Source organism: Xiphophorus hellerii, chromosome 15 (genome assembly GCF_003331165.1).
Source record: "Xiphophorus hellerii strain 12219 chromosome 15, Xiphophorus_hellerii-4.1, whole genome shotgun sequence".
NCBI classification, from domain to species: domain Eukaryota; kingdom Metazoa; phylum Chordata; class Actinopteri; order Cyprinodontiformes; family Poeciliidae; genus Xiphophorus; species Xiphophorus hellerii.
In genome coordinates this window covers 11,258,396-11,269,992 of record NC_045686.1, presented here as the reverse complement: position 1 = coordinate 11,269,992, position 11,597 = coordinate 11,258,396, and the positions used below count along the sequence as shown (strand labels likewise).

The 11,597-nt window shown below is 34.9% G+C and overlaps 1 protein-coding gene across 1 annotated transcript; it reads right to left on the bottom strand.

The window, feature by feature from the left end:
- Positions 1-823: 823 nt before the first annotated feature.
- On the bottom strand, positions 824-10,763 carry LOC116733701 (adenylate kinase 7-like). Its single transcript, XM_032584507.1, has 18 exons — positions 10,586-10,763; positions 10,349-10,495; positions 8,711-8,825; positions 8,507-8,601; positions 8,299-8,409; positions 8,047-8,130; positions 7,461-7,549; positions 7,281-7,371; positions 7,099-7,176; positions 6,779-6,928; positions 6,510-6,638; positions 4,878-4,986; positions 3,850-3,978; positions 3,686-3,757; positions 3,393-3,590; positions 3,028-3,245; positions 2,795-2,953; positions 824-2,711 (listed from the first exon to the last, which is right to left on the bottom strand). The coding sequence occupies exons 1-18, from the start codon at positions 10,670-10,672 to the stop codon at positions 2,676-2,678; spliced, it is 2,097 nt and encodes a 698-aa protein (XP_032440398.1). The 5' UTR covers positions 10,673-10,763; the 3' UTR covers positions 824-2,675.
- Between the last annotated feature and the right edge of the window lie 834 nt (positions 10,764-11,597).

Below are 11,597 nucleotides of genomic sequence, written 5' to 3'. Positions count from 1 at the left end.
CTTACACAAAACACAGCAAAATTACCCATGAAATACTGTATGTGATTAAAATATATGCTATAGTGTAATACTTGTAAAGAAACACTGAGCTGATTCTAATACATGGTAATATGTAGCTATGGAGCTGTTGGTTACTGGTTGCTATGGTAACCACCAACGGTCAAGAGCAGCAGCGTAACAGAACTTAAAACAGCAATAAACGTCTGACTTGAGAAACAACTTCTTGACTCAACAAAATAAAATCAAGGAATAAATGAACAAATTTTGACAAACTTCACATCGACAATAATGTTAGAATAAAGCAGAATGATTTCGGACTTTATTCTTAAATGCGTAAAGACTGGATATATTATGTGGGTAATGTCTGTGTGAAGCAACAAGAAACACTGAGAGGGTTCACTGCTCTCCTCAGTGGTGTGTGTGTGTGTGTGTGTGGGTGTGTGTGTGTGTGGTCCTCCTCCAGCATTTTCACCACCGGCTCATGTTTGGGTGACCACCACAAGCGTGTTGCGGGCCGTTTCCAACGTGTGTGTGAGTGTTTTTGTGACCACCACTGGGGCAGCTGGAACCGTAGCAGATAAACCCACATGGTCAGAACCACCACCATCCTCCCACCGGCTTTTCCACAGAGATAAATACACACACTACATCTGGTCCACAACTCCTCTCTTCTTTCTTGGACATTTTTCAAAAGTAGGGTGAAAATAGAAAACTAAATACAAGTTTAGAACCAGCTTTCTGTCCACTAACTGAGAGTAAAGCCTTCATGCCATGCATACAGACTGCAGGGCACCGTCGGTAATTTCACCAGCTCACGGGAATTAACAACAAAAAAGGAAATCCTTTATTTGCAACAGATGGTACGTTGGAGAAAATTACAATGTATTTCCTACAAAGACACAGATAAAAAAAAAAGATGGCCAGTGCACAGTCTTTACTTTCTGTTAGCACTTACTTTTACCAACTCACACAAACTATGATGGCAGTTTTGGGTTATTGTTGTTACAACAATAACCAACCCACAAGCTCCACTTGATATTTTTTTTATAAATCTTTATTAGACATTTATGTGGGTTTATTTTAATTGTCTGGGTTTCCCTCCAAGATTTGTTACTTTTATGAGAAGATCTTAGGTAAGATGTACACAAACACACATGAACATTTAAAAAAATGATTCTACTCAGTCGCACTATTTTATGTTGTAATTTTGCTCTTATGTACAGTGTGTTTGTGAATCTACGTCATTTTTTTTCCTTCTACACCAAATTTTTCCCACTTTGGGACATTAAAAGGATATTTCTATTCTATTACAAAAAAAGTCTTTCTGCGCCACCTAGTGGTGAACTGAAGGCTTTACCAGTGGAATGCCTGAGATTTGACCTCTTGCATCTGTGGTATTTATGATTGTTGCTTTGGAGATAAAACATATATACAGTATATACTGCATTATATTTCTGCTCAGCTGGAAAATACAGTATTTAATTTCGTGAGCTCTACAACTTTATACATCTTTACTGGAAACATTGGGGGAATAATCCTTCTTCCAGGAGGTGTTGGCTCTGCAGCTCAGTCTGAGCCACAAACAGAACAGAACCAAAACCAGTACAAACCCGCAAAAATTACGGATGTTTGGTAAAGTTTACACTTTATTCTATCACAGGACGTTTTAAAAGTGTATTTCAGTCACTTAGTGTTCATATTACTTGTCAAATCTGCTTGGAAATTTTGGGTTTTGCTTTCACAGTGCCATGAACATTTACTAAAATGCTTGATGTTTTGAAGTTTTTACCTCCTTTACCATCTTCACTACTTTGCCTTATGGCAAGCTAAACATTTATTAATCAATTTATCAAATTTCCAGCTGTTTTAGTCATTTTTAACTAAAAACCCTGGAAGATATTTCATGTTTCGCTTAAACATAAATTATCGCTCTTGCCAGAATTTGACAGATTTTTGGCAAGCAGCCATTTTCCTATAGCCATGTTCTGAGTCATGCACATCAACTCACATCTGTCTTATGTTCTCTTGTCTTTTTCCTTTTGAAGAGTGGCAAAAATAACACTAATCAACAAAACAAAAGAAAAGCTAAGTGTATGTAAAATACATTAATTTTATAGGAATGGTCAGAGTAGATACTGCAAGTAATAAACACTAATGTTAAAGGTTATATTTAAAAAAAAATATTTTATGCAACTGAAAGTAAAGATGGTGCCAAAAAATCTGGAATATTTGGCTAAATTTTCGTAAATCAGATTTTGTTCCTTGCATTTTGTCTCTTTCATCCGTTGGACATTGCTGCTTCCCTTGTTATTTAAACTGTTTATTTAGTTCGGTAACTTATAATTTTGAGTTCAACGGTTTAGTCAAATCTCTCTAATTGGTTTTCTCTAAATGCAGGATGTCAAAATTTCACAATTAAGAGTTAATAATGGAAGAAGTGAACCTTTTACAAAGACAAGCTCTTTAATCTGCTATTTAATTAACATTTACAATGCAGATTTCACATTTTTGCTAAATGTGACGTTTTCCATTGCGTAAAACTTGCTTTTATTGAATTTAGATTAGAGGATGAAGTGCTCGAAACTGTACTTTTTATCATAACATCTTAAGAGTTTGAGTGATTGCTCACAAACCGATCATGTCAATTTGTCCATGACGTTTAGATCTGACGTTGTTCAGTCTTCTGTGCTGTTCCGTAAAAGATGTTCAGCCTGCGAAAAGCAGAACAGACCTTAAAAAAGGACAGATTTATCAACACGCTGACCAGTTTTGTGACAGGCTGCGGCGTAAGCACCAGGAAGTCGACGGGGTCTTCTGGTTTGACCTTGGAGCACTCCAGCATGGCCTCGCCCAGCGAAGGCATCACGTGCTTCATCAGGTAGTTTCTGAGAGGAAGACCTTTGGCTTCCAACATTTCAGACTCCTGTTCCACCACCATCCCCAGACTCTTCTTCTGCAAAAAGCACACACAGGTGTTAAGCATTTTTTATTTGATGTTTTTATAAAGCTCCTAGTTTCTGAGCTCACCCAATCCTCGTAATGACCCGTCATCTCAGCCAGAGCAGTCGCCTTCCTCTCCTTCCTCTCTGCTGCCTCCGCCGCCAGTTTCTGCTTTCTCTCTTCCTCTTTAATTCTCTTCTGCTCCGCCTGCTCCTCTGGAGTCCCGCCGTAGTTCTTGGGCTCCCCTATAATCTCAATAATTTTCTTCATAGAAGATGTGTACTCCGAATCATCTGAGCTGATGTCTGGGAAAAGGAGAACAAGGGTGTTTTGTTTTGTTTTGTTTTTTTAAATACAAGCAGCTTCTCCTTTTACATAAATATAATAGGTATTAGGTACAAATCAACTTGCTGTGCTGACCCCTGGTGGTCAATTATGGTTTTGCAGACTACCTAAATATTCTGGATGGAGTTCCCGCTGATCAAAAAAGTCCAACAAGGTTACTGGAGCTCTGTGGAGTTGCCGGTATACACCCAGACGAGACGTGAATTCGTCCTGGGTGTAGCGCATCTTCTCAGCTACGCTGTCTGGAAGCTCTTGCACTCGGTTGATCAGGAAATCATCTGGTGCTTCGAGGGCAAAAATGTACTCTGTAATACAGATATGGAAGAAGTAAAAACACATTTGAGCAATTGTGAGTTGATGCATTTTAACTACAGCGACTAGTTGATGCTATGCGCAGAACCTGGGGTGATGAACTTGTTGTACCACGGCATTTTGGACAGTATATCTATATCCTGGTTCTCCTGACTCTCATCTGTACAGAATAAAAATCACCGTTTTACTAATATCACTGATGCGTCTTCATTCATTAATTCAACAAAAGCTATATTGACGGATAAAACTTGCCAGCAAAAACCGCCTTTGCCTGATCCATAGTCTGAGGGAAGCCATCCAGAACAAACCCTTGGTTCCTGCTTCCTTTAGAGAAAAGCTTTTCACGCAGAACCTCAGAAATCAGGTCCTCACTCAGAACACCTGAAAAAACAACAAAAATCAAACAACATCAAAGCTTTTTAAAGTCAAATTTAATTCAAGGACATTTCCGTACACTGTAAAATATTTGAGCCGCATTTAGTTGTGTCTACTATCTTCTACTTTTTAAGTTAAATAAATTGAGCCTTTTTATATTTTGAACCTAAATATGTGAGTTTGTGAAAGATAAACTTACAGCAGTAAGTTGTGTTAACTTTTTACTAATTCTGTCAAACTTACAAGAGTTGAATAAACTGGAGGTTTTAGGTTAGCACTTAAAAAAACTGAAAGAAGAAATAGACAGGAGTGGGAACTATTTCCCAGAATGCCTAGCAGCGTGTTTTTGTATCCTGAGATGGAAGTGCGTTATATTGATCTGACTCTTGTGTTTTATTAGCTTGAGGATAATTTTCTGTTCACACTAAATGTTCTGAGCTGAATTTAATAAAATTCATTATAAGATCAGGAATTTTGTTCTTGCAGTTTGAAACAAGAATTTAAATCATTCTAAAGTAAAATAAGTATTTATTTTAACTTGATATTGTGAGTGAAATAATAGAGAAATGTGGCTCTTTAACCAGGTGAGGACCATTTTTTTTTCTTTTTATTATGAAATAATTTTTTGGTTTAAATTGCAGCATTAAATTAAAACTCACAATTCAAGATGAATGAACTTAAAAAACAATGTTTAGACAACTTATCTCTTGTAAAATTAACTTCATGAACTTTAATTTCTGAGTTAAAACCAAAACAGTTTTCTTGTCGACTTAAGTCGCATTTTCAAGGCAGCAGGTGGACTTTCATTTTTAAGTTATGTTTTACAGTGCGTGTATTAGGATTTGTTATCAGCCTTCATTAACTGAAAACTTTCTTTGCTGTGGTTTTTTCTTTTGTCGGCTCGCCTTCGTTGTCCTCCAGAGTCCTGTTGATATATTCCAGCTGGTCCTGTGCAGCAGCTAGAGCTTCTTCGGTAACTTCTTCTTCATACTCCTCGGTAGCTATCGTCGTCTCCTGCAAAACGTAGAAACAAACACGGTGAACAGAAAACATCTCTTTATGTTTGTCATACGAGGACGTGGACCTGCAGCTGCTCTACGTTGAAATTTTTGGTGATAGACAAACACCAACTACACAAAGTAGTAAAGTGAAAAGTCGACAACGTTTATAACCTACAAAGCTGTTGTACTCTCAGGCCAGCCAAAAACTAGTTTAGAGGCCCAAATGTCACAAGATTTGGAGAAAAAAATCTTGTATATTTAGATAAATATCTACTTTGGGAAATATGTTGTAATTTTTTAAAAGAATCCCCTTTTTAACTCTATTTTTAGGCTTTAAAATGAATATAAAAGTAAAATTTTGTAAAACAGAAAAAATGGATGGACAGTTTTTTTTCTGAGATGGAAAATTATGTAAAACTTAAATGATAAGAAAAACAAATCTAAAACCATATAATCGGTTCTTTTAAATGGAAATATTGCAGAAAAAATAAAAAGATTTATTATATCTATATTTAGAATATTAGCTGGTGCTTTTTATTACAATTTTGCCCAGCCATTGTGTCTGGTCCAAAGTTCAAGCTGATGTGAAAACCACAAAATTCTGTTTATTCAGTCAGTATTAACAACAACCAACACAAAATAATGTTAAAACTGAATCATGTGCTTTTTTTAATTTAACATATTATGAAAAAAATAGCCTTTAATTTTATGAAAGACTAATCTTCATAAAATGAAGGGCTAGTCGATCAACAATGAATTTGGATGAACTTGTTGATGGATAATTTGCATCGTTAGTACAAATCCTGATATATTCACTGAAAACACAAAATCCTTTCAAGTATTTTTGGTGTAGTTTCTGGTGCAAATATCTTAGTACACTTGAAATAATATAAAACTAACTTACAAGTAACCTCAGCAAGAAGTAGGAGCTTGTTTTAAGTCAATAATTCCTTAATATTAATGGAAAAATACTAGTTTCAGTGGCAAATTAATTAACTAATAACATGCGTAAAAACTCAAGGCCCAATGTGGCCCACCGCAGCTTTTTATGTGGCCTTCAGTTTCTTGAGAATTATTATGGAAATCCACACAAAATCAACAAATCCCTGCACTTTTTTATCCTAGTAACTGACAAATTGCACTAACTGGAGTTTATTGTAGACTTTCCTCAAAAATTGTCATAAACTTTCTTATTTGTACTAACCAGCTGCCTCAGCTTTAATTGATGTCAGATTATAGTCCATAATCTATACAGAGTTATAAAAAAGTCACATTTACAATCATAGATAAGCTCAAATATTTCCAAATCAGAACCACAAACACTTTGATTTTTATTACAAAAAAATCACAAAAAGAATCACAAAATCCTGGAGGGACTGAAAAGATGTTCAATAATATTATTGTGTTTTGTGTTTAAAAACACAGTAAAACACTTTGACTTTTGGATTTGACAACATGTGAAAACGCTTAATCATTTCCACAAGGGGGCAGTATACAGTGAGCATCTCTATTGTTGCATTTTGTGTTTCCACTGACCAGATGAGAAATCTTCTCATCAAACATGTTGTTGACGTTGATGTAATGAAGTTTGTAGTACTGGCAGAGCTTCATGGCAAGAGTCGTCTTCCCCACCGCCGGAGGGCCAATCAGGCAGATCCTAATCGGCTACAGAAAATAAAAATATAACCCACTGCTGTCATTTGAAAACAAGCTTATTAGCAAAAAGGGATTCTAATTGATCAAATATTTAGATAAAGACGGCTTTGACACAAACAACACTCTGATTTGAAGAGTTAAATATTTACGAAAAGCTGTCTTGCGAGTTTGTACTCCTTCACGATGCTCTTGATGTTTTTCACCAGTCCCTCTTCACTTGTCCAGTCAAAGGTCAAATAGTCGCTGACTATAGAAGCATCCACTCGCAGGTTGACGTTGAGACAGTCCAGTTCTTCCGGCTGGAACCAGGAGCAAACTGAACTATTGAATCAATATTAAATTCATCTGTTTGTTTCTTTTTTTGCAGGTTTTATTTTACATCTCACGTTTTGGGACTTTGGGGAAAAAAATGAAAGGATAAGAGCATTGAAAATAAGATTTGTTTTGAGTTCGTTTATACAAGTTGTACCTTAAAAGCGTTCATTTTGATGGCGTCTTCTGGAAGTAACTTGCTGATTTTTTCTGGCCCGAGCACCTCACTAATAGTCTAAAGAGTTCAAAGAAAAGAGACCAAATAAACATTTTATGATGTTTTATCGGTTTACACACACGATATTGTTATTATAGCTTAATTCTGACGTAAAATGCTACCTTTACAACCTCCTCTAACGTGGTCTTGGATTCATCAATGGCAACGATGTACCTTGGGCTTGGCTTCACCTTAATGATCTCTTGGACCACTCTAATAAATTAGAAGTCAGTGCAGTTCTGATCCAATTTTCCCCAAAATAACAAACGACAACAACACTACACATCGATAAATAAATTTACCTTCCAAGGTCACAAACATGAATCATGGGAATAAAATTTTCACCACTTCCAAATATGGGAACCTTTGGCTCCTGCATTAACCATGAAACCTAAAAGAAATGCAAATGACAAAAGTGTAAAATACACTGCAAAGACAAAATCTTACCAAGTAATTTTAGTCTAGTTCTACTGCAAATATCTTATTACACTTGAAATAAGACCAACTTAAAAGTAATTTTTTAGCAAGCTACGTGGGTTTGTTTTAAGTCAATAATTCCTTAATATTGTTTAAAAAATACTTTTTCAGATAAATTAACTTATAACATGGGAAAGTGTCTTGTTAAAAGTGAAATAATCTGCCAATGGAACTAGAGCTGGGTTGCTAGGTGACGGGACTGCCGTTGCTAGGTAACGGCGCCAATAGAATTAGGACTTTCTCACCAATATTAAGAAATTATTGACTTAAAACAAGATCCTATATCCTGTTGGAAAGTTATTTTTAAGTTAGTTTTGTCTTATTTCAAGCGCAGTAAGATATTTGCACTAAAATACTTGGTAAGATTTTTTTATACAAATTATGTGTTCATAAGGGATTTATTATATTTACCTTAAAAAAGTAGTGGAAGAGATTTTCTCCCATTCCGTACTGAAATCCAGCACATACAACGTAACCTTTGAGCTTAGATGCTTTCTGGAAAATGAGAATATATATATATATATATATATATATATATATATATATATATATATATATATATATATATATATATATATATATATATATATTTACAGTTCTGCTTTCTTATTTGCCTCCATAGTTTTGGTGTAATTTGCTATGTGGCACAGTGAAATCACGTACACCTCGGGGCAACTTGAGCACCAGTTTCTCCAGCTCATTGTGTTTCCTGAACTTGGGATGAGGCCTTCTGCGCAGAAAATCTTCTTCTAAAAAAGGGAGACCTGCGTCATTCTGAAATAAAAATTTACAATTTTGTATATAAAAAAAAGAAATATTAGAATTAAATGATGTTATAATTTTTTAGATTTAGACTTTTTTTGGGATTTACTATATCTGAAAGCCTGAAATTCGTCCAAGTCATCAATGTGGAGACGACGATAAAATATCTCCGGGTTTCGAAGTTTGCCATTTCATCCTGAAGGACTGTTTGTAAAAAGACAAAAAAACAAACAAAAATAACATGCAGTGTTCATCTGTGAACGATCTCAGAAAGCCAATCGATAACACTATTGTTGTGTTTTCTAACTCTTGCCTGATAATGCCCATGTTGCTTCTTCAATCTGCTGTTGAGTTGCACTTTCGGTGACGCAGTAAACCACAACCTCACACTCCAGCAGCAGCTGCTGCAGCTCCTCTCTGCTGGGGGACTGGCAAAAAACACAACAGGATGTTAGTAATACTCATTTTAATGATTTATTTAAATTGTTCACTCAAATTCAAAAGCTAGTGTTTGGTGAATTAGTTTGAATTTATTGTGGATTTACACTGACTCACTGGGTGGAAATGACACGCCAGGCTTTTAAGCTCAATCCACACATTTTCCAAAACCGAGATAAAGCTTTGACGTTTTTCAGGGATTAAGATCCGATTAACACACCAAATTACAATTATTAGTCTTTTATTTTATTATTGCTAAATGAATATGGAGGCAGTTTTGCGTTTTCAGTAATCAGAGTTAGTTACATTTACTCAATTACATTTATTAAGTAACTTTTTTGACAAAATGTACTTTTAGGAGTATTTGGATTTTACTTGAGTATTTCTATTATGAAGTATTTTTACGTTTACTTGAGTAAAATTTCTGGATTTTCTACCCACTGAATGAAAAACAAACATGTTTTAACCAACAATTCACCAGACACAGACACACACCTGCAGTTTTTGTTAAAGTTTTATAAGTTTTTTTTATTGATGGAAACTGATTTCTAAAAATTATTTTTGCCTGATTTTTTATTTTTTGTTACTTTTTGTCATTTTGGTCTTTAAAATAACAACATTTCCACTTAGCTTTACATTTTGTTCATCTAATGATGCAATTTTTAAGTATTAAATGATTCATAATTTCATCAGTTATTCAGTACTTGAGTGAACTTTTTACTTTACTCTTACTTGACTAATTACTTGGATGGCAACATGAAATAATTTTATGGTGAATTCTTTTTTCAGCTTTAAATTAAATGTTAAATGTGTAAATGAAGTAGAAAGGAATTAATTATGATAGGACAGAAAAATGGTTGCAGATGTTTGTCTTGATAAAGGAATGTTTTTGGGTCAAATGTTTTCTATTTTGTTAGCATAGAAAATGTTCATATTTGCAGCAATGACACTGAAAACTTTCTACCCAAACCATTGCTGTATTAAGCCAACTTACTGAACATTTTGAGTAAAATGTTGCTACAATTACAAGCTAAATATTAAAACAAAACTGTTTATTTTGTACGTAACATTTTCAATTTAGGAAAACATACATTAGTCACTAAAAAATCCTCAAAATTTGGCCAAGTTTGTATCAATTTGTACTTCTGGTTGGGGGCTACAAAAAAATTATCCAATGGGTCACAAATGGCCCCCGGGCCTCACGTTGAAAACCCCTGATCTAAGAGTAACAGTTGACAATTGTCCCAAAAAACAACTGGGTTTATAATTATTACATTATGCTATAATATAATAATTTGAGGGCTATGATTAAAAGCTAAATTTAAAAATTAGTGTTCCAATTCATCACTAACACATTCATATCCATGATGTGCTGACGACTTCCGTCAGTTTTATGAGCCATCTGCAACTATTTATTAGCGTAATTTTTTTTGTTTACACAATAGTCTGCATTTACGACGTGATTTTTTGTTGTCTTTAAATAAACAGGAGCACCTTTAAGCAGCTGACTCACCACATACACTTGGTGTAGATTCTGGACTTTTTCCTCATTGATGGAAGTTCCTACGACCTGAAAAGCAGGTTCGTCTCGGGGACTCGGTGTCTGGTCGTCTGAGTCATCATCGTCCGACCCCTCAGGAGCTTCAATCTGTCCTATAATCTTCCCAGGTAAAATAAAGTCAGACAACATACCACAGGTGTCTGACTTTAACTGGTACCGAAACGGCGAATTTTTTTTTCCACCCCTTACCTCGGCGACGTGCTTAGAAACGTACGTGTGGACGTCGTTCACGAAAATCTGCTTAACTGGAAGCGGTGACTTCTTCTCCTCCTCCATGACAAAAACTGTTACTGTAGATACACAGAATAACCGACGTTAAGAGGAAAACTGCTGAGACAAAAACAGCTCGGTTCCGCCAGTCTTAACGGTTGCTATGGACTCGAAAACGGTTGGTAGGGTTCAGCCAGAGATACGTTGATTACGTAAGCTACGTCAAAATGGAGGACAGGGACGGTTCTACAATCCATAAACATTGGGGCCTTCCACCCATTTAAAAAAATTATACCTATATAATTTTCTTTCATTGCTTACTTATTTTTTATTATTGTTTTTTTTTTTTTTTTTAACTTGACATACAAGTGAATGAAGTTAGCTTAGCTTAATTTCTTATTTGATGCCGCCTAATTTTAAAAGCTGGAATAAAACTAGCAAAATATCCTCCTTTTTGTATATTATTAAACTTTTTAAATACTGGTGCATTCCTGGGTTAAGTGAGCATGCAGATTTTCCTACCAAAAATAAATAAATACAAGTGCCAATCGGTTTATTTCAAAATCATATGAGGCCTTAACTAGAACTTGATTTGGAGCCCGACCTCCAGACTCTAAAAAGACACATAAGAAGAGACTTCAGTTGTAAACCTTAATTATTTTAGTAATCAAATTAAAGCAGTTTTATCTGTATTCTGCCAAATTACATTTGTGTGAAAAAAACTAACTTTAAGGACTCATTGAATGCTGAGACACTTATTTATTCATATTTTTAACACCTTAAGAGGTAGTTTAACAGCATTTCAGTACAGTTGTGGTACAATCAGGGATAATTTATTTGCTGAGATGTGTTTATAGACAAACCCAAAGCTGAAACATTAAGAAAATATAAAAATTATAGCCATCAAACACACTATGAAGATTATTTTTTACACTTTTACTAAGTAATGTAAATTTAACAAGGAATGTAAATGTAAATGTAAAGCAGACAT